This window comes from Melozone crissalis, unplaced genomic scaffold, assembly GCF_028551555.1.
Source record: "Melozone crissalis strain CALT ecotype California unplaced genomic scaffold, PUWL_Pcris_2 ptg000006l_1, whole genome shotgun sequence".
In the NCBI taxonomy this organism is placed as follows: domain Eukaryota; kingdom Metazoa; phylum Chordata; class Aves; order Passeriformes; family Passerellidae; genus Melozone; species Melozone crissalis.
Window position 1 is genome coordinate 56,065,990 of NW_026535784.1, and position 22,127 is coordinate 56,088,116.

Sequence of the window (22,127 nt, forward strand, 5' to 3'; positions counted from 1 at the left end):
TAAATTGTCCCAAAATGCCACTGCTTGTCTCTCCAGCTGCAAATGCCCAGGGCATTAACTGCAGCCAACAACTCCTAAAATATGACAAATGAAGGCAAGTCCCTTCTCTGTGCTGCCACCTCAGGAGCAGTGCTCTGCCAAAGCAAACACAATGAAAGGGAATACAACTCCTCTTCCCTAATTACCTTGCTAAAATGCCAAGCAAGCCCACAGCACAGAACATGACAAAAGAGCAAACCCCCAGTCTGCGGGCCCTTACTGAAGCTGTTGCTCACCAAAGTGGTTTGGGTCAGGGCTTCTGCAGGATCCTGAGCCAGCCTCTTTGCCATCCCAGTGGATCCAGCCACCATTCCCATGGCAGAGAGAGCTGGCTGGTGCAAACTGCCTGATTCAGCAGACATAAGGAGCATCCTGAGCCAGGCAGAGCTGTCTGGGTCCTGGCAGCAGGGATGAATGCGGGAGGATTCTCTGACAGATCACATCTCTGACATGCACGTGAAACCTGAACCTTTCAACATCCAGAGAAAAGGAGCAGGAATGCTGCAGATTAGAGGAGTATGCTGGCTATGAGCTCCCTAGATCATTAGTTGCACCATTCCAAATAGCACTAAAGGTTGCAGAACTGAATATTAAAGATGTAGGAAGACAGGAAAATCACTGAAGGTACAAAGAAGTTTGAACAAAGCCTTTTTTCCTCTGAAACATGGGCATGCAATCCTCTACCTGTGTAAAACCAGGGATTGATTAAGGATGCAGGAAGGATGCAGGAAGGCAGTCCTGCTCCACACAGCTGCTATAGACTGACCTCATCCCTCACATTTCTTACAGGCACACAAATAAATAAAAACTGGGATGTTCTGTGTCTCCAGCACTCCCCTCTGCCTGTATGGCCTCACTGACTGTCCAGCTTCCAGATGGGATGCCCAAATAAAAACAGCCAATCTCCCTGCTGCCAAGGCAAGTGAACTTGCTTCCTTTGCGGCTCCTGCTGTGGTAACATGATGGATTATTGCTGTGCCTGTGTATGGCACACTGAGTCCTGCTCAAGGAAGCTGCCAGGCACCACCACAATGCCACAAATTCAATCAAGGCAGGACTTTGAGTCGATCAGCCATGAAAACTGAGCTCTAAGGTGATGTCTCAAGGTGCAGGAGGACAAGGCTCCCACTTTGCGCAGAGTTCATCAGCAGGACATGGGCTAATTAACTAAGAGGATTTTTGGAACTCTACACTTAGCAAGAAATAGTTCTCACCATCAAGAGCCAGGCATTATGTACACTGGAAGTTAAGAACTTTGGAGCCTGCTCCCAGCTGCATCTATTAACAGATTTCCCTATCAGTGCTACCAAAAACATCTATTTTTATACCTAATTCTCCACAAAAGTCCATTATCTGAATTTCCAGAGAGAGAAGGGGCAGTGGAGACCGTCTGTACTGCTGAGAGCTGCAAAGCTGCAGCAATGCTCAGCCCCAGCTTTGGGCTGGTCTAGCATTAAAACCACAAGTACAATGGGATTAAAAATGTCACACAGCAGTTTGTCCAATGACAAAAAGCTATTTAACAATCCTCCTTCTTCCCCAGGTGTGGCTGTGTGTACTAAAGGAAACAGGTATTTTGGAAACACAACCAGTACGGGTGATACTAGAACATACTACGACACTGCATGACTCTGAGATCAGTGCAAAACACACTGCTCCCCTTCTCTTTCCATGGAAAGTGTATTTCTTTAGGCAAATATCAATTTCTTTTTAAAATGTTTAATTAGTCTGAACTCACTATTGTATCTCAATTATGTTGTTGTGTCCCTTTCAGGATTTACAGAAAACTGTGACCAGCCATTGTTGAAGGATGGAAGCCATCCCCAACTGGCCAGCAAAGCTGTGCTACCCAAACAGGTTTCCAAAGTGGCTCTCATTTGCATTCAGAATCACCATGAGACTAGGGAATGCTGGAAGATGCAGACCAAAAAAGAGATTCTCCGAAAGAAACAGCCAGGCTTTGAGAGTAACCCACTTTTTGAACCCAGACAAAGGTTTTTTGAAACTTGCACAGAGACCTCATTCAGACACCAGTTTTTCTAAGAGTTGGAATAAACTCACTCTCACCCCTCAGAGGCGGCAGCCTGGGGGAAGGATGGAAGCACACACAAAGGCAGCCCGTATGCCATACCACAAACATTTCCCTGGGCTAGCAAAGAGGTCAAGGCATGGACATTTGTCACTGGAGGCCAATTTTAACTCGATTACTGACTGCATTTTGGAGCTGCTCTCCCACATCACCTGTGAGCACAGCCACCTTCCCACTAGGATGTGCAAGGGGAGGTGGCACCTTTGTTCCACCAGCTGCTGCAGCAGGGACACATTGCCCTGAGTGCTCCTGCTCTACCCCATAGTTCCTGTGAACATTCAGCCCAGGGTGCTCCTCTGCAGACCCTTGTAATCCCTCAGCAGGGAGAGGATCCAAAATCCATCACTCCCAGAGTATTTCACCTCCTTTCTCATGGGGATCAGCAAGATGCCATCTACGTGGTGTCACTTGATTCAGACCTTGTAAGAGATGAACCTGCTGTTTGCACGGGTTGGTGCTAAAAGAGTGCAGGAACTAATCACAGGACTCAAAAATACTCACTCCTCTTGTTTCCAGGGCTAAGGTACAGAGGAGCCCTTTGCCCAACATCCAGCTCCTCTCCAAACTCATCCCCAAGAAAAGGCTGGGCCTGGAGCTTACCTGGTCCTTCTCAGGCTTGTCTGAGATGTCGTTGAGGCTGGTGGAGGTCAGGTTTCGGTGAGCCATGGCTGGGCTGCCTGGAGGAACAACACCAACAGCAGTTAAAGCACCTGCTTGGATCCAGTCAGAACACAGAGGCTCAGGCTACAGCATCACCTTTCCTTGGGAGGCTGATGTGGGGAATTCCAGACCCTGACAAGCTGCTTTCTGTCACTTCATGTGGCACAGGGGGGGTTTAAGACACTAACACTTTGTCACCTCTGACCCTCCTAGCAGTCCAGTGACTCCAAGGACAGCAAAAGAGTCCAAGAATTTCCATAATTCCTGCCTGTGGGAGATAAGCAACACAGCACCACACTGCTGGCCAGCTCACCCAGGACCCACCACAAACTCATTCCTCCACAGAGCTGGGACCTTCCACGGTACATCCAGGTGTACAGCCCTGGCCTCAGCCCCCCTCAGCATCCCATGCACTGCACACAGCACAGGAAGAGAGGGAGGGGGGCAGCTCCTGCTCCTTTGAGACAGCCCCTAATGAACGCCTCCCTCGCTCTAAGCAAGCTCATTAACTAAGCTCAGGAGCATCTCACTGATTAAAACAACGTGTGTGCCACACCGACAGGCCAGGAGTCAACAATTCCTGACATATTCTCCAGAGAGGTGAAGAAACTCTCCAGAGACACAGCAGAATAATTACATTTAAACCAACCCAAACAAACAACAAACTAATAGTAAACAAAGGCTTCTAGGACGGATACAGGATCAGAAATCACAGTGGTCAGTATGAACAGTAAAAATTATCCTGAAATGTTCCCATCCCTTCTCATCACATTTGCAGGAACCTGAAACACAGCACCAGGAGCTTTTATCCCAGATCTTCTGACCGTGAACTTCATTGGAAAGGGAGGAAATATAAAGGAAGAAAAAATGGCAAGGAAGCATCTCCCAATTGAGGCTGTGTTTTGAGACCAAATTTATTTTATATTATTATAAGGAATGTCCAAGTTCTCAGTGTTCATCAGCTCCCAGCACAAACAAGCTCAATAATAAATCAGCATCAGGAGCTGGGAATAAAAAGGAGCAGGAATAAAAAACTCTGGACTCTCCAGAGCTGGGTTTTCTTTACAACATATGTGGGTATAGATTCAAAGTAGCTGCATCTGCTGTGTGTTACTGCCACGTCCAGCAACACCAGCACAGCCAAAGCTAAGCACAATTAGACAAATCACATGCCACAAAGGGGGATCCTCAGCTCCAATTCTTCCTGCTGTTATTTAAGACCCCATTTAACTGCTATTTTTTCCAGATTACATCACTTGTTTGCTTTGTTTATTGGATTCCAAGCTGACTGTTCCCTGGGATATAATGACCCTTCTCCCAAGAGGAGGAGGCTTTGTGCCTTTCTCGCCCCTTACCAGCAGCCTCCTTCTCCTGGGGAGGTCAACATAGCCACACAAACTCAGAGCAGCTCCAAATAAACATGTGGAGTACAAAGTTTCGGCTGCTGAGACCTCCTGGTGGAGGACTTCTGGCCCATGACATTCATCCTTATGGTGCTTGCTAACAAAGGATCATTTCCTGATCCAGGCCCAATTCCCATTCCTGTCTCTCTGGCAAAGGTGACCCGAGCCTGTCCGTGGCCGTGCTCAGCCAAGGACTAGTGAGGGAAGTACAGCAGGCAGTCCAAACTCCTCTATGCCATTACCTATGAATCAGCTCCATAGTCATCTGGCAAGGGGAATACCCTGGAATTCAGACTTCAGTCACTTGTCATGGTCACCACAGAACACTTCTGTGCCACCACTGCCATAAGCTGTGCCCTCCTGGGAGGAGCAGTGCGCTCCTCTGGGATCAGCAAGGCTCCCTGACACAGGGAATCAGACAGGAGCAGTGCCAGAGACCTGTCCAGCTCACCCCAGAGAGATCAAGCTGGCAGACTATTTCTGAGGATAATTTATACAAAAATTACAATATTTAAGGCCCTTTAACAGGCAAAGGATACTTCAAGAGACAAAAAAAAAAAGTGCCAGCAGCCATCCTAGACTACCCTTGGAAGGGGAGAATGGCCTGACCTACCTGCTTCATCCCAGATGAAGGAAAGAAGGCAAACAGAATGAAACAGAGCGACAACAGGAGCAGCCAGAGCAGCAGACTCCCCACAGAAGGCACCCACGCTCTCCCCACTGTTAGGTTAACGCACCAGCAAGCATTAGAGCCTGGCTGTGGCACTGCCTGTCCCCCCTGCCCTGCTGGCCCAGCCCCCCTGGCGCTGCCCACACTTACTGAGCCATCCCACGCTGGGGCTGCGCGGCACTCCCAGCTCATCGTCCAGCGTGCGCGTGGCCAGGCAGGGCACCGAGCTCTCCAGCGGGCTGCGCGCTGGTGCCGGCCACGCGGGACACGGCAGCGGCAGCAAAGAGCAGCAAGAGAGCAAAGGGGAAAAGTTAAAAGAAAAGAAAAGAAAAGAAAAGAAAAAATTATGGCAGAAAGAAAGGCTCAAGCAGTGGTACAGCGAAGCCAGGCAGGACAGAAAGTTGGAGCTGCACAGTGCGGTCACCGAAGCCCACTCATTTAGATCCTGACTTCTCCTCCGCAGCTCCACCTCGCAGCCTTCACTTGGCAGGGCTGGACACAGCTTTCCATCCCTGGTGTCTCAAATTCAGGCATCTTTGAAGCAGATCTCATGGAGGTGAGTGGGCAGCTGCAGTGCCAGTGGCACTGAGCAGTTCCAGGCTGCAGCACCATCAGTAACAATAGGTTTTTGAAAATAAAGATCAGGTCATGTCCCAGGAGCCAACTTTGAGCATCCTGCTCCCATCTGTACACACTCAGGCACACCAATCCAGACTTGGAAATGCTCACCTTAGTCTGCCATGCTTCCAATGATGCCAGCATACACATTGATAGGGATTTTCCAAGCATTCTCAGACACCACCTCATTTCTGGTATTGTTCAGCTGATGCCACTGTTCAACTATAAAGGCACTGAGGTCCCAGTTCATGTGAAAAGCACTGAACTGATTAATACTGAACCAGAGGAGCCATAGCTGCCTCATTCCTGAAAGTGTCCAAGTGACAGGGCTTGGAGTAACCTGGGCAAGTGGAAGGTGTCCCTTCCAGTGGCAGGGGGCTGGAACAAGATCATCTTTCAGCTCCCTTCCAACCCAAAGTCCTCTAGGATTCCAAAGTGGGATAAAACCTCTCTCCCCACCCCAGCCAGGTATCCTCCAGTCTGTGCCTCAGCTGACAGCCTGCTATTCCCACTCAACTGTTTCCAAACCATGCTGCCAGCACAGTGTGAACAAACAGGGCTCAGGAGGTGTTTAAGCAGCACCCACGCAGTGATGGGACCATGCCATTATTTATGGTGGTTAAACACACACACTTAAACACATCACAGTTTTCTATAGTCTCTGTCAGCTTGGGTTTAGCAGCATTTCATAATTTCTCACTTGCCAAAGGCTCCCACAGGTGTTAAATTATACAAAACGCTGGCAGGCACAAAGCTCTGAAAGAAAAATCTCAAAATGGAAAGCAAATGTCATCACAGAAGGCTGGCAAATATTGGTCAGTCCTCCAGTCAGGCACCTGCAGAAGGGATGGGCACCACAGATCCCATATTATAGCATGGCAAAGCTCAAGGTGTGCCAGCTGGAGAGCTGCTAGCCCAGGTATCATGTACTGCTCCAGGGGTGGAGGACAAGGGCTGTGCCAGGAAGGAATACAAAGAACTCTTCAAAAGCCACTCAACAAAATGAGACACACACAAAAGCCTGGCAAAAACCCCTGCAGGAGTCTCATCAATATGTAACATGGAAATATCCTTGCTGAACACTTCATACAGTTCACCCTTCTACCAGTGGAAGCAAGCAAAAGGGCTGTGTCTTCACAAGGTAACATGGAGGAATTGCTTAGTCCAGCTTTGTACACCCAGAATTTTGGCAATCATCTTTTTCCTAGACAACAGACAGCAATGGAGTGCTGTGATTTATCCTCTTCCATCCATGGCACACAGGGAACTACCCTCTTTGCCCAATTCCTTTCCCAGAGCAAAGGGATTCCTGATAAAACATCCTGCCAGAGCAGGTGTCAGAGCACACCTTGGCCATGTCTCTGCCCATCTGATCACTACCTTGCCTTCAAACAGAGCAGTGACATCAAAGATGGGGGCTGAGGATGACCCACCCAGGCACCACAGAGCCACCCCCATCCCTAGGGAGGGTTGGGAAAGGATAGAGATGCTCCAGGATCAGTTATGGCAGGGAGATGGGCAGAGACATCTCTCTTTCTTAGGTTCCTGAATTTCTAGAGGCATCTGGGATAACTGCATGGGGCTCATTCATCTCAGAAGTCAAAAGTAAGAATATTTTGGAGGCCCTAAGACTTCCGTTAATTAAGCACTCTGAACCAAATGAGATAGAGGCACCACAGGATTTTTTTGAGCCATGGCCCAGGGTGTATTTCCAAATTTCAGATCTAACAAACAGATCCCACCCCTGGAAATGTTCAAGGGCAGGTTGGCTGGCTGCAGAGGGTGTTCCTGCTGAGCCAGTGAAGCAGGGGGCAGCTGCACCAGGCTGTAAAGCTGTTGTGCAGAGGGCAGGCGGATGCTCAGACCTATTGGATGGAAGTGTCACTGAGATGAAAACAAACACCTACCTGGAAAGAAACTCAAGGGGAATTTAGGAGTGCCTGGGGCTGGTGGCACAGTCATTAGGGTGATTAGCTATGCTAAGAGACAGCTGCATTCCTGTTGGCCTCATAAAATTTTTATCTGTCTAAAGGACACATGAGACACTCACTGAATCCAAGGTATAACCTGATCAAATACATTCTGTAGTTACTTCTCCATTAAAGTGTAAATAATAAATAACAGTAACGACTACTCATCAGGTTTTTCCCCCATATGTCAGTCTTGCCCTCCTGAAGTCTCAATGCATTTGTACTGTCATGGAACAGAGTGTGTTACACATCCACAGAGCACATCAATATCCCAGGAGGAAGAACAGAGACAGAACAACATTAAAGGAGTGCCTGAAGACCAGAACAGGAAAGAATTCCTGGAGAATCAGTCCAAATGAGCCAGATCCTGCACAGCCCATTCAAACAAGAACAAGAAATGAATGATATTGAAATCACTTAAAATCCAAGCAAAGAAGGCCTTTAGCCATGAAAAATGAGCAGGGGCTGAGTGAGACTGGGAGGAATGTCCTTTGTCAGCATCACTCTTCCTGGGATAAGCTCTGCCTACGTGCAGGAAAAGGGGTTTGCAGCTGAGAACTGAGGGCATCCCCTACAAGAGGTGACTTGAGCACCAAGGCACGTCTGTCTGGGGTTCAGCCTCCCACACACTGTGGCCACAGGCCAGGGTTCTGCTCCCCACAGCAAACCCGACCATCACAGGCCCAGAAAGGACTTGGGTCATGGACGTGGTACCAGAAAGCAGCTGCCTTCCATCCATACCATGGGGAGCATACCTTGGGAAGGCATCCAGAAGGCCAGGCTGGCTGGGGCTTGTAGCAATGTGCTCCAGCAGAAGGAGTCCCTGCCCATGGCTCCTCCAGCTGTAGCACTCATCTGGCCATGCTGTCCCTAAAGCTGTCATTTCCTCCCAGTGCACTCCCCAGAGCCCAGTCCCTCTCTGCTCCATTGGCCTCCTGCAGGGATGTTCACTGTGAAAAACTCCCTTGGTTCACGTTACTGCACCTTGCCTTACTCCCTCACTCACCACCTTATCAAGGCACAGACATGACAGGAGGTATCACCCAGAGCAAGGAACAGTCTCCACACACATACACACTCCTGCTGCAAAACCAAAGGATGATCCAAGGTAGGAAATATTAATGAAGTGTGAGAATAGGTTAGGGAGAAATGTTAGGGTGAGTTTTAGAAGCCAAACACAGCAAGCTAAGAGGCCTTTGGTAGAGCAAGAAGAAAATAATTTTCTTCATTTGCTCTTATTTCTGGGTATTTTAAAATGGCAACTTTAAACCCAATTTCCAGACTGTCACAGGAGACAGTCGAGAAAACTCCAAGGCATGACAAGAGGCATAAAACTCCTCTTTTCTTTATTACCATGAGCAAGAAGATCCCAAATCTCCACCCAGGGGCAAGCACTGAGTCAGTGTCCAGGCCTCCATAGCTGTCTGCATACGCACACACACACATTTAGGGACACCACTACCAACATGGCACTACCTATTACACCTTTTTTAGAGAGAACAGGACACATATTCACAACACACACCACAAAATTATTTTAGGACAAATAAAGCAGGATGGAAATCAGCTTTACCCCACTGGACAATGATTTTATTGCAATAAAATGCAAGCTAGGTGTTACCGCCAGGTCATTTTTGATTCACAGTGCTACTGACACTGTTACAGACACAGAATGTGCATGGAAGCTTTGTCTCTGCCCAAATAATTCAGGTGACCAGCCTTTTAAGGTTCAGGCCCCACCAAAGTTTTTGGCAAATCTCTCTTTCCTATCGTTGCTCCTAAACCATCTCCTAGACGCCAGCTGTGAGAGCACCCTTGCCTTCCAGCCTGCCCCTGGATCCCTGCCAGTCCAGTGAAGGTGTGCTTAGAGTGCTGTGCCAGGGCCAAGCAGCTGCAGAGCCCCCACTGATGCGCCATCAGCACGGCCTCGCTGCTCCTGGGGTTAGGAAGCGGGGTCATGGCCACGCAGTTAGTTCTGGGCGGGTGGGCTGCTGTGACAGAGAAGGCAGCCTCTGCATTACCATTATCGGGGTTGGAAAACATCCTACTTGCACTGGAGACGGTCTTTCCAATGTCAGCCAGCGAGCGCAGGTTGGATTTCTTGGTCTGGTGCCGGTGCTTCCTGAGCAGCGTGTAGGTAACCTTGTCCTTCAGGTCAGGTTTCAGCAGCCCCGTTTCGATCTGATTGTCAACGATCATCTCTGTGGCCACACAGGAAGGGGGAGGGAGGGGAGAGCAAAATTAACCACAGAGCTCAAAACCACTTCCAGGGAGAGCAGAGAGGGAGGGCTTGGAGACATTTTCACCCTGCCTTTTTGAAGGCTTTCTCACCATCTCAAAGCCAGCTTTTGTTTCTATGAAAATCTCTTTTAGACATTCCTCTCGAAAAAGGACATAAGCACTTCCATCCAGCATGAGCCACTAACACACAGCTACTGCACTGAGATTCCCTTCTGCTATTTCTTACATGCCATGGAGCCTATTTCAAAGACCAGGGTAAGCCAATTCTTAGCTCAGAAATGGAATCCCCTCTCAGCCTGGACTTTCTCAGAGATACTACTACTCTAAGGCAAGTTCCATGATGCCCCCATAAAGCACACAGAAAATCTTCTATTAGCTTCAACAAGGCCTGAGTTCACCTTGCAGGCCCCCAGTAAAACTTAATCTAAAGACAGGAAGAAATCCTGGAGATGAGCCACTAATTAAATCATTCACTTGCAGGACTGAAGTGATGGCAACTACAAGCGGCAGAACTTGCTCCAGTTACCACAGGATGTATTATATGGCTTTACTTTTCATGGAGTCACCAGGAGAAAAGGCCCCTAGCGCCCTCAATGCCTGCTCACTTCCCATCAATTCCCTCCTTTCTCCTCCCTTATCCCAGAGGAAAAAGGCAGAAAGGTGGCCAGACTTATGAAGAATGTCCCCTGTGAAGTAAGTCTGGCATGAAGTTGTTCCCTTGGTAACTTGAGTTCACACACTGTCCCCTGAGGGCAAGTGGCAGCTCATATTTGTCTGCTGGTAACTTTTATTTGTGCTAATAATAAAAGTTATGGCAAGGGGGAGGCAGGACACGCATCACATTTGCTAACTCAGTGAGTCAGAAAGTCATCCTCTATGTGCTGCTCAGAATTAAAGCCTCTTCAAATCCCCAAGGAAGCACCTAGCTCTTCCTCTCAAATTAAGACAGGGTGGGCAGAAGCACGTAGGTACCCTTACACAACATGCCTGGCAAAAGGCTGACCTTGGCTAAGCGTTACTTTAATACAAGCTTTTCTGGCTCATGGTTTTGGTTAGTGAATTTTGGAGTATTTCCTTCAGAACCTACATTCAAGTTTTATCTTTCTCTATCTGGCACTTCGCTTCCCTGTTGCAGATAAAACACAAACAACAGAGAGAGTTTTTCTTTGGAGTTTTCCTTTCCTTTGTGTCACTACCAGACACAAGCCAAGTGATCATGATTAAATCATCCTGGAAATCCAGTCCTGTATATCCCTACCTGTCTGATTAAGGGTCTGGATCAGCAAAAACACCCCGCTCAGGACAGTGTCACAGCAACAGCAACCACCAATGTGTAATTTAATCTCCTAGGAATTAGATTTAATTTGGGGGTTGAAGAAGGAGATTGAAGGTGACATCTCGAAGGGACTTCAAAAGAAAATTTAATGTTTGAGGGTTTAAGGTTTTGGACCATGAACACCAGCTTCTGAAGCAGGTTAACATTCAGCAGAAAACTTGAGAGCTTCTTGGGGGATTTATTTTGTTAAAACTTTGCAAAGCTGTGCATTTGGATACACAGACACAAAAGCAAAGGAAGATACATGTCACCATAGGCACATGCAAAACTAAGTTCAAAACTCTGTATTTAACACCAGAAACACCTGTAATTCCAAGTCTGACGATCCAGTGTATGGGAGAATTCAATGCCATGATAATTTTGACCTTCCTGAGATGATCATTCAAAGCAATGAGTTTTGGCAGAGAAAGTACTTAATTTTTCTCTTTTAGATCTCCTCGTGTAATGGCTCTTAAACTCAGCATTTTGGTTAAATGTCCCTCCACTGGATGGCTCACTTGGAAAATTTATTTTCCTTAAGTTCTCACACACCATGGGCAACATGATCTGGCTGTCAGCATGTCACCAAGCGTCACCCTGGGCCACAGCTGATTTGACCATACAAAACCTGCCCTCCCACTCTGCAGAGCAGAGCACCAGCTGGTGCTGGGCTGCTCTCCCCTCTCCCTTGTTGGGGATCGGGAATATCCCATCCTAAACACAGCCCCATCTGCCCTCAGTGGGCAGCTGAACACCTCAGCCAAGAGCAGCTCCTGGCCCGAGTTGTTCTGCATAAACAGTACCTGATGGGTGTCTCTGCTCCAGACACATGGCCCTTCCACATGTCACCTTTTCCATAGTGAACATAAATTAAATGGATGTCTTTTCCCTGCACTGAGAAGGACTCTTTTAATCTATCTGTTATCTCTTTCCAGGTACTTTCTAGTTTTTCCCTCTTATTCCTTTTTCTTTCATTTTTTTCTCTTTTATGGGAAAAGCAGCGCTTTTTCATTAAAACCACCCATAAAGCCACACCAGAGTTAATAAAAATTTGTGGGGAAGTGGTGAGAGAAAGAGCCAAGACAGGTGTACTTACCCACCACCTGTGGGAGGGAAGAAGCCTCCATATCCAGCATGATGGAGCCCTTCTCTATGCACGTCCTCAGCTCGAACAGGCTGTGCAGGGACAAGGTGGCCACGTGCGGTTTGCTCCATCGCTCCCCACCTTGCTCTACCTTCTCCTCAAACTTGATCCACCTGCAACAGGGCAGAGCAATGACATGGGGTTAAGGCTGTTGCTTCCTTGCAGGGAAATAAATCAGCATTTCTGGAAATAAGGCAACTTGTCCTTCATTATCTGGGCAGTTCTGGTTTAATGGTTGGACTCTATCGTCCTGGAGGGCTGCTCCAAATGGAATGATTCTGTGATTCAATTTCGGGCAATAAAATATGGAATCAGCCACTGTCAAGACGGAGGCAGCGTGGAATACTGCCGTCCCATGCCCACAGGCTGACAAAGATGGGAAGAGAGGAGCACAAGCTAGTCATATCTGAAGGTGCTTTTAGAGAACAAATGAGCCACCAAAGGAGAAGGCACAAATTAAGGAGCTCATTCTTTCCCTCCAGCTGCTGTTTAATGATTTAACCAAGCAGGTTTGAAAAACCCAGAAAACTTATCTCTAATGGAAGGTGAGAGCAAAGGGTGAATCCTGGTTGTGCAAAACACACTTTATACCCCTAAAACTACATCCCAAGAGCAGGGAAGCAGGAGGCTCCCTGTCCGTGGCATGCAGCCCATCCCCAATTCCCCCTGTTGCCTTGACCCTGCCCTTGGCCCCACTGTGCCCAGCCCAATAGCGTGCAGGGATGGGCACTGGGGACGGAGCACAGGCCTCCTGTGGGCCTGGGGGATCTCAGCTGGCCCATACCTTCTTCCTCACCACAGCACCCAGCAACAGCTCTGCTGTAAACTGGAGGTGCAGGAAAACGTGGTCCAGTATGCCCTAATGGCAAAGCAGAAATGCTTTTTAATCCCCTCTTGAGACACCATTTTAATATATGTGGAAAATGAAAATTCCAGTGACTAATATAAAGAGATTATTAAGAAAAAGGTAAGGAATAAGGTAAGGAAGCTCATAAATTTGTTCAAAAGAATATTATTAACAGCAAGGGAAATTATCTTTAATCCTGAAAAATGTATTACTTGAGGATTAATCAATTATGCTTCACAACTGAAATAATCTCTTTCTGAGACTTTGTTTTTTTAAAGCTGCTTTTTAACTCAAGATAAAAGACTGATTTTCATCTCAAATTAATAAGGTCCTTTTAGTTCACAAAAAATAAGTGTTTCCTAGGACACCTGAGGGGTCTGGGTGGATGCAAGTCTGTGCACTTGAGGGGCTTTGTGTGGAGCCACATTTACCCTGTAACAGCAGGAAGGCTGCAAATTACCAGTGTTTGTCCTTCCAGGGAAAGTGATTACTCACAACTATCAATAATTGCTTTCTGTTTACTTTTCTCACTGCAACCCACAGTCCCAACACAATACACCAAACATTAACTTGCAAACCTGGGTGAACAAATGCCTGCTGGATTCACAACACCAGAGAGTGGTGTGGGTTGGGAGGGACCTCACAGCTCACCTAGTTCCAAACTGCTGCCATGGGCAGGGGCACCTTCACTAAGCAGGGAATGCCTGCATTCCAGAGGTGGTCACAGGATACCGAGTGAAGCACAAAAAGGAGAAGACCTGCAGCAGCTGGAGGGCCCCAGCTTGTTGTGAGGAGCACTGAAGTATCTTTGGGGACCAAGACATGCCCAGCATAGCGTGGGGATATTCTCTCTAAAAGGCAGAGAGATGGCAGGAAGGTGATGGGATTACAGAGAAAAGGAATGACAGTGCTGGACTGTGGGATGGTGGATATGGGTTTTTTGAACTTCTGTTATAATCATTTTTGTTCTATAAGCTGTGCCAGGAATTACATTTCTATCCTTCACCCTTTTACACCTGATAATATCACCACAGCTTTCACGGGCTGCTGGGAGCGAGGTGCAGCAGACAGAAGGAATGTGTAGGTATCAGAACAGAGCAAGAAGGAGATGAGGAAGGTAATTTGATTGTTTGCTCTCTCAAATATGAGTGCAGCCTTTAGCCCTACCTGAAGCCAGCATTGCTTTCCCCAGCTGGGAGCTGTGCAGTTCTACACTGGGCCAGGGGAAGCATGGACCCTACAAGGTCTCTTCTGTCCTCTCCTCTCTCCTCCACCCACACAGCCCTGCACTTGCTCCTGTGATCAGTACCTGCTCCTGCAACTTCCCAGCTGTGGGAGCTGTTCTGCAGCAGCAGATGCGAAACAACCCCAAAACAGCTGGCAGACCCTGTGCCCACTGAAGCACAGCACCAGCCAGCTCTGGACACACTGGGAGATGCTCAGGAGCTCTCAGGAGGATCTATGGTGCAAGATTCAGTAATTTCAGCAATGTACTGAAAAATCCTGAGCAATCATACTTTGTAAGATCACTATCCACAAAGGCAGGAGGTTGGGTGAATTTAGAAACTTAACAGCACTTCAACAGGGTGCTTTGTTACATTCTGTGTCATTTATACAAAGAATCATGGATCCATTCAGGTTGGCAAAGTCCTCTACGATCATCCAATCCAAACAGTAATCCAGCAAAGCCAAGGCCACCACCAACCCATGTGCCTAAGCATCACATCCACACATTTGTTAAACCCCACAGGAGATGAGGACTCCACCACTATCCTGCACAGATAACCCTATGGGTGAAGAAATTTTTCCTAATATCCAACCTAAACCTCCCCTGGCACACCTCGAGGCTGTTTCCTCTTGGCCTGTGGTTTGCTACTTGGGAGAAGAACCCTGCAGAGAACCACCCACACAGCTCCATGCAGCACTCCTACCAAAGATGTGTAACAACAGCTACATCAGGAAGTGCTGAATTCATGGTAAGAGGAAAGGAGAGCAATAAAGGGAGAAAAAGGATGAGCAACAAGTTAGAAGTTAGAGAGTAAAAGGTGAAAAGTCATTAAGTAAGTTTCCCAAGCAACTGAGAAGCAAAAATAAATTAAGATAAGAGGTAAAGGGGTAGGTGGTGGAGCAGCTCATTAAATCACAGGTAAAGAAGATTAGGGTGACCAAACAGGGGCTAACGTTAAACAGACAGTGCCCTTAAGAGGGGAAGGTGGGGAAAGAGCTTAGCCCAGCCACCATAAAGAAAAGGAAAAAAAACCCCAGGCTCAGTGAAGGCAATTGGGAATAGGCCAGTGGTGTTCAGATATAAACTACATGTAACTTGTAGCAGCCAGACCCCAAAAACATCGCAGTTTTTTTCTCATGGCTTTTTGACCAAACTAACAGCAGCATCGAAGAACCCAACCAAGGAACTCAAAGCAAAGTAACCCCATGCAGCACTTAACATGCACCTTGAATAATTTCTTCGCAAGAAAACAACTTTAAGCTTTTTTTCCTATTTAAAATTAATTCCATCAGTAATTCAGGAGGACAGGGACAGCCTGTCCCTGTGAGGTGGGACCAGGCTCAAAAGCCACTTTGGGGCAATAGTACTGAAGCGCTTTTAACTCAGCCAAATTGGAATTGGCAACTTCTGCCAATTCCGGCTGAGATGTGTCCCCCTTTGCAAAGCACTACTGAGCCCATACTTTTCTCTCCACAGGCAAACTATTGCAATCCATCTGGCACTCTCTTGTTCCCCTGGTTTTTCTTTTGGAATACCTAAACAAACCCTACAATTCTCTCATTCACCAAAGAATGGAAATTTGAACTTCGCAGGCTCCTTTCTGCAGCTTCCCCATGCGATCCTGCAGCACAGCTATTCCCCAGTGGAATGCTAAACCAGGAATCTCCCATGGAAAGCACTGCTGGCTGCCCTTCCCTTTGGGGGTAAAGGAAAAGCAACCCACCTTGCAGTCTCCTTCCACTCCATCTCCTGTCCATCGACAGCCAGAAGCTCGTCCAGCTCGGTGAAGAGCTGCGGGGGCGCGGGGCTGTCATCTTCCTCTCCGAGGATGAAACGGATGCGCTCGGCGGCGGGGGAGACTGCAGAGGTGAAAATACTGCGGTTAACGGCCTGTGAGATGACCAGGGACGTGCGGCTCCTCTCCTTGCCCTGCTCCCCAAGGCCGTTCAGCTGCTTCTCCAGGCTGCCTCTACCATCTGACATCCTCGGCGCTGCGGACACGGGCCGGGAGCGAGGTTGCCTCTATCTCCCTCTCTCCCCTTCCTTGCCTCTCACTGAACTTCTTACAAGTTCAAGCTGGGAGTAAAGTTCAGGAAAACTTGTCTCTTCCTACAGACCTTGACTATGTTACAGCAATTTGCAGTCCTTGTGAAAAAAAAGCACTATGGTGCTCTGTGGCGCTGCCCGAGGACCGGCCGCTCTCTGAGCAGCCCGGATCCTTCACCCCCTTTTTTATATGACCTAAAACCAGTTCCAGCCAAACCAATTGGGGGCTTGCTGGCACAGCATCCTACTGCTGGCTTTCCCCTCCCTCCCTGCCAGCCAGGTTTGGGCTGCCATTGGCCTGCAAGGGAGGCTGGAACCTCCCCAGCCCACCACTGGAAAACACAGGAATACTTAACAGAAGGGTTGTCTCCTCTATACATGAAGAATGCAACCCCATGCATTTAGTCAGGCACCAATGCACTGAAAAAAACCAACTGGTCTGGGTTGGAAAAGGCTGCCTGTTTAGGCAAAAGAGCTACTATGTTCAAACACACAGCACAAGCAAAGCCTGCTTATTTTATAAGCTCAAGAAAAAGGACAGAAACCCTTTCTTGGCTAAGGGTTCAAAATTCAAACCTGAGAACATCACTGTACCCATCATCCCAAGGCCCAAGGGCATCTCCTAAAGGTAAGTGGAGCCCACACCACCAGAGTCACCTTGCTGGAGGGCTCCTTGGGGTCTACAGCCTTTTTCTCAGCATATCACCTTAAAATAAAGGTGTGACCATGGGAAATTTTAAGACAGACATCCTTTCTGCTGGATGTTTATCAGCATTAGAGATACACAGCAGACTATGAACTTTGAACAGTTCCGCTAAAAACGCCTTTCTTTTCAAAAGATCAGCTGGCTCTCTCTTGCAAAATAATTAATTACATCAGGTGTCCAACCACATTGATTTTTCCAGGGTAAACAGACTCTCAATTTGCAATTGGGAAAAAAGAAACCAGTAAAAAACATGCCCTTTACTCCTTTTTCTTTTCCTTAAATAAACTTTGATAGCTTTCTTCCTAAGTTACTCAGAGTGATGATGCTTCAGTGATATAGATTTCCTTTTGACTGAAAGTATATCGGTAACCATAAATGCCCTTGGAATCTCCTGGGAGCCAAGGACCTTGCCCTGCTGCTACAGCAGCTTCCCTGTCATGAGGCATTCAGCTTCCTGCAAGCTTCAGGAGAGCTGGGGAGAGACTTCTGACAAGGGCCTGGAGTGACAGAAAAAGGGGGAAGAGCTTCCCACTGACACAGGACAGGCTTAGATGGGATATCAGGAAGAAATTCTTGCCTGCGAAGGTGGTGAGGCCCTGGCTCATGTTGCCCAGAGAAGCTGTGGCTGCCCCATCCCTGGAAGTGTCCAAGACCAGGTTGAATGGGGCTCAGGGCAACCTGGGGTAGTGGAAGGTGTCCCTGCCCATGGCAGGGGGCTGGAGATGCCAGACACACGCATGTTCAATCGTCCTCTCCCTTCACCTGCACTAATGAATCTCAATATCCTTTTATATTTAAATGGAATTCAAATATCACAGCTAGAAAACAAATAAAATACATGCCCATTTTATTGCTTCAAAAAGCAAGATGGACCACCGAAGTGGCTGCTGCTTGGAAGAGGTTGTAAGAGAAGGGACTGCAAAGCTCCTTGAGCTGTTGAAGGCATCCACTGGAGCCAATGGGAAAAGTCTCTCTTGAGTCACTCTGAAGTGGCTTCACTATATGAAGCGTTACCCTGATACTGCCAGATATAACTCGATCACTCCACAATATTCTGCACACTGAACCTGGGTGCCCATCGTCTGTCACCCCCTCTCTCTTGGCTGCCTCCTCTCTGTGTTGCTGATTATCCATTACCCGCACTTAGGGTTGATGATAAGGTTCACAGCCCCATTAGGGCCCTTGCTGGGTCACAGGTCCCGATGCTGGCCTGACCACATGTTCCTGATGGCCATTCTGTGGGTTAATGGGCCGTTTATGGGCTGTTTATGTGCTCTCTTGAGCAAGGAGAACATATTTCCATCCTCATCTCCAGGCGAACGCCGTGTGCTCGGCGTGGGCAGCTGGCTGAGCCCCGGACTTAGGGGCTGGGGAGTCATTAACCCGGGGGTGACCCCTCAGCCCCCTGCCTGCCCGACCTCTGAGCACCACCGGGCCAGCCTGGCCCGGCCTTGGCCACCACCTTTGCTTCCAGCCCGGCCATCCAGCTCGGGAGCTGCTCAAACCAGCATCCCTGACGCCAGGAGCAGCTCAATGCTGCTTTCCTTAGTGTCTTCAAGAGAACTGCCTGATGGTCAGCAGACATTTGCAGCAGAGAAAAGGCTCATCCACAAATTTAGATGGCTGAGGTTATATATTAATTGCAGAGGGTTGAATGTTCCTACACAACATGGATACAGAGGCAATGGGATGTCTCTCACTTGCCTCTCTTCCCTTTCCTGTTCCATTCAGTCTGTGAGGTAGCTTATAAAATGATAACTTGCACAAGAGCAAACACATCAGCAGTTTCTCCAAGTTCAGCTCAGGCCAGTTCTGAGCACAATACATACCCTTGGGTTCCCAAAGGCAAAAATCAATCTCCATCAAGAGAGAGGAATCTCAGGGAATTTGGAAATAGGGAGAGACACGTTCTCGTACAACGTCAAATGGGGCATGCCTGAGCTTCCCAGCCCTGGCTTTGGTGGCAGCCATCACTCACTGCCTGGTGCAATGGCACAGCCACACACGGAAATGCCAGAGGGCTTGGTGGCACTGGCCCCCTATCCTAAAGTCACCTCCTGCTTTGGTGCTGAGGGCCTGGCTGGTGGTGGGTGGAAGCCTGGCTCTCCGGGTGTACAGGGCTGCCTCAGGATAGAGAACAGGGGGTACCTGTGTTGATGCACAAGTTAAACAGCCTGTTCTCCACTCAGCCAACATGCTTTCCCTCCTGCTTTTTCATCTGGCTGCTACCAGGGACACTTCTGAAGACATGAAAAACTTAGTTCCTTATCAGGAAAATGTTGCTGAACAGGTTTGTCTTTGAAATCAGGATTTCTTTGTTTGTGCTTGCTTCAAGAATCAGAACTATTCAATCAGAACTCTTCTTGTGTTTCTACTTTGGTACAGATTTTCAAAGGTATTTTAAAGCCTTAAAAGATAACATTAACTAAATTTAAGATAAACCAAAATTACCCTCTTCACACAGCTATAAAGGACTGAAAATTCACACAGATGAAGTAAGTCACTGGAGACAGATGGAAGAAAACCTTTTATTGTTTTAAATGGACAGAAGGCAGCCACATTTCCTTCAGTAGGGTTTCCCTTTACAAGGAGAAGTTATGTTTTGAGCATGTTAATGGCATGGCTAGCTGCATAACAAACCCATCCTATCTCCTCTCTGCAATCCTGTAGCAGTCTGACATTGACTCCAGTGAGAACAGGATTAAGCTGCAATACATTTTTCAAAGAGAGAGCCTTCTGAGATATTTTGTTGCCAGAACCACTGCTGATTTTCCTATCTGGCTGAAAATAAATGTAAAATAATTGCAGAGTTTTGCTGAGTGACTAGTTAGTAAAAACTTACTCCTATCTTGCCCTTCAATTCAACCCACACTTCTTGAAAAGACTCTTCTCTCTGCCTGTTCCCACTTGCTTATGTCTTCAGTACTTTATTACACTGAGGACCTGCACCTCAGTCAACTGCTTCCTCAATCTGAGGCCTAAGGGACCATCAGATACAAAGGTGTCTGTTACTTCTAAGTGAGTTGGCAGCTACAGAAATCCCTGAGAGACCTGGTGCAAATCCCTCCCCAGAGCCTGTGGAACCAGTACCAAGGAAAGTGGTTTGTCAAATGTGCATTCCAGGCAGGCTTATTAAAATAGGACACGATCACACTCCCCTTCCTTTCTGGGGCTGCCCTCCCTCTGCCAAAGCCCAGGTCAAACCCATCCACAGTCAGAGCAGTGACACACTTGTGCAGACACCTGTTACAGACTTAAACTTGTTTCCTTTCCAGTTAAGCTAACTTCCCTTCCAAAATTCTCTATTATGAAAACCAATTTTAATTGTGTGTCACTGTCAACACAAGACACCAGCTAAATGCATGTGGGGAGGCTTTGGTGGCCCACAGTCCCACCAGCTTCCTTTAAAGACAAACCTGAATAGAATTCCACTTAAAACCAGGAGATGAGAAAACAACCACCTGGGACACCTACTATCTGGAAAGACTGCTCTGAGTTTTTGGGAGCACTGCTCCGAGGCTGCACCCTGGCCTTTCCCAGAGTCCCACAGAAGCAGCCCTGGGTGATCTGCTCCCCAGCTAATCACTCTAAGCAAGCGTGAGAATTTCTCCTTGCTTGTTTTGCGTCTCTGCTTGTGAAAGATCACTTTTTGACCCCATGCTGGGGCAGGCTGGCTGTGAGGCAGATTAGACTTTCCACAGGCAACACTTGGCAGCTGGGAACGCTCCCCACAGTACCTGAATCCCTCCCCAGGTCACTTCTTGCATGATTGTGGGGTGCAGAGAATGCTATTTGAGGTGCTTGCTCTATTTTGGAGCAAATCTACCCTATATTTTCAGTGTCCCTTATCAGACATAATGAACAGCACTGACTGCCTCTGGAATAATCAATTTTTTGCTGGACTTTTGGACTGCATGATAGTACATGTTTTGCTGTAAATTCCTCTGCAGCACGTGGCATATATTAAGTGTCTGATCTGCAAAAAATCTTCAGTATTGGAGAAATTCTTACTAATAGTGTGTTCTGTCAAATGCCAGAAGAACGGCAGCATTTACATAATCCCTTGCTGGGCATTCCCAGCTCCCTTGGTCTTTGGTGCTGTGCCTACAGACACTTTGTTAAAACATTCCTTGGAGATGCAGGGAGAGAAAAAGAACCCTTCTCCCAAAAATGTTTCACATCAACTCATCATTGGATGCAATATGGACAATCAGTCTGGGAAACTTCTAAACAAACCCAGCACCATCTCATGAAAATGTTGTGAGCCTTATCCTAAAAAGCAGTTCCTATAAAAGAAGGCAGCCTGCCAATCCCATCCACATGGCTGTGATGGAGAGACCACCACATGCTATATCCCAAGTCCCATGATGAGCTTTTTCCAGCACTGCTCCACTCTAGGGAGACTCTGCCTTCAAAGACTGTTTTTCCCAGCTGCAAGCCAAACCCAGTAATGTCTACACAACCTGCCAGAAGCACAGGCAGCTGCAGAATTCCAAGGAAAAGGGAACAGATAGTCTCCCACAGACACACAATGAGCCATTTGAGTCAAACTAAGCATTTTACCTATTATCAATGTGAGGCTCTGCCTGCTCACATCAATGCCAGGCTCCCCTGATTCCAAGGGTGCTGAATTGGGCATACATGGACCATGCAATTCCCCATGGGTATGCCACAGCTAGATGCCAATCAACAGTGACTGGCTCCCAAACGGATAGAAAAACAGGAAATTTGTCTTTTTACACCACATTTAAAAAAATTTCTAGGTTCTCAGAGTGCCATTCTTAATTGCATTAAAGGCAGCAATGCCTATGACACTTCCTTTTACAAACCAACTACTCCACAGTGACAAACCATACTGGTTATAAATCCTGATATAAAACATACCACAAGCAATTCACTGCAAAACATGGATAACAAAGGTATTTTTGGACCAGTCCTGGAGGTCAGCCATCGTACCTCCAGTTGTGTCAGACTGCTACAGCAGCACATTTTTAAGGAGCGATTCCCAAGCAGTTGCCAAGAAGACTTTAATAAAGAAAGAGCAGCACCTAGGGAAAGCCTGGCTTTCTCCAGAGCTCTGGAACATTTCCTGTTGTCACACAGACACAAGATGCTGTCTGGCATCACACCTCCATTGGATCTGAGCAACAG

General features: G+C 47.6%; 1 protein-coding gene across 4 annotated transcripts in view; it reads right to left on the bottom strand.

The window, feature by feature from the left end:
- The window catches only part of SLC4A4 (solute carrier family 4 member 4), a 114,988-nt gene that overhangs the window by 35,983 nt on the left and 56,878 nt on the right, over window positions 1–22,127 (bottom strand). For 2 of the 4 annotated variants that reach the window (XM_054291495.1, XM_054291487.1), the window contains exons 4-8: window positions 15,948–16,083; window positions 12,102–12,262; window positions 9,498–9,650; window positions 5,012–5,107; window positions 2,729–2,805 (exon numbers count right to left, since the gene is read on the bottom strand). In XM_054291495.1, the coding sequence (XP_054147470.1) occupies window positions 2,729–2,805; window positions 5,012–5,107; window positions 9,498–9,650; window positions 12,102–12,262; window positions 15,948–16,083 (623 nt within the window). Of the gene's footprint in view, window positions 1–2,728; window positions 2,806–5,011; window positions 5,108–9,470; window positions 9,651–12,101; window positions 12,263–15,947; window positions 16,084–22,127 lie in introns of all 4 variants that reach the window. The other 2 variants (XM_054291510.1, XM_054291502.1) reach the window with 2 other exon arrangements.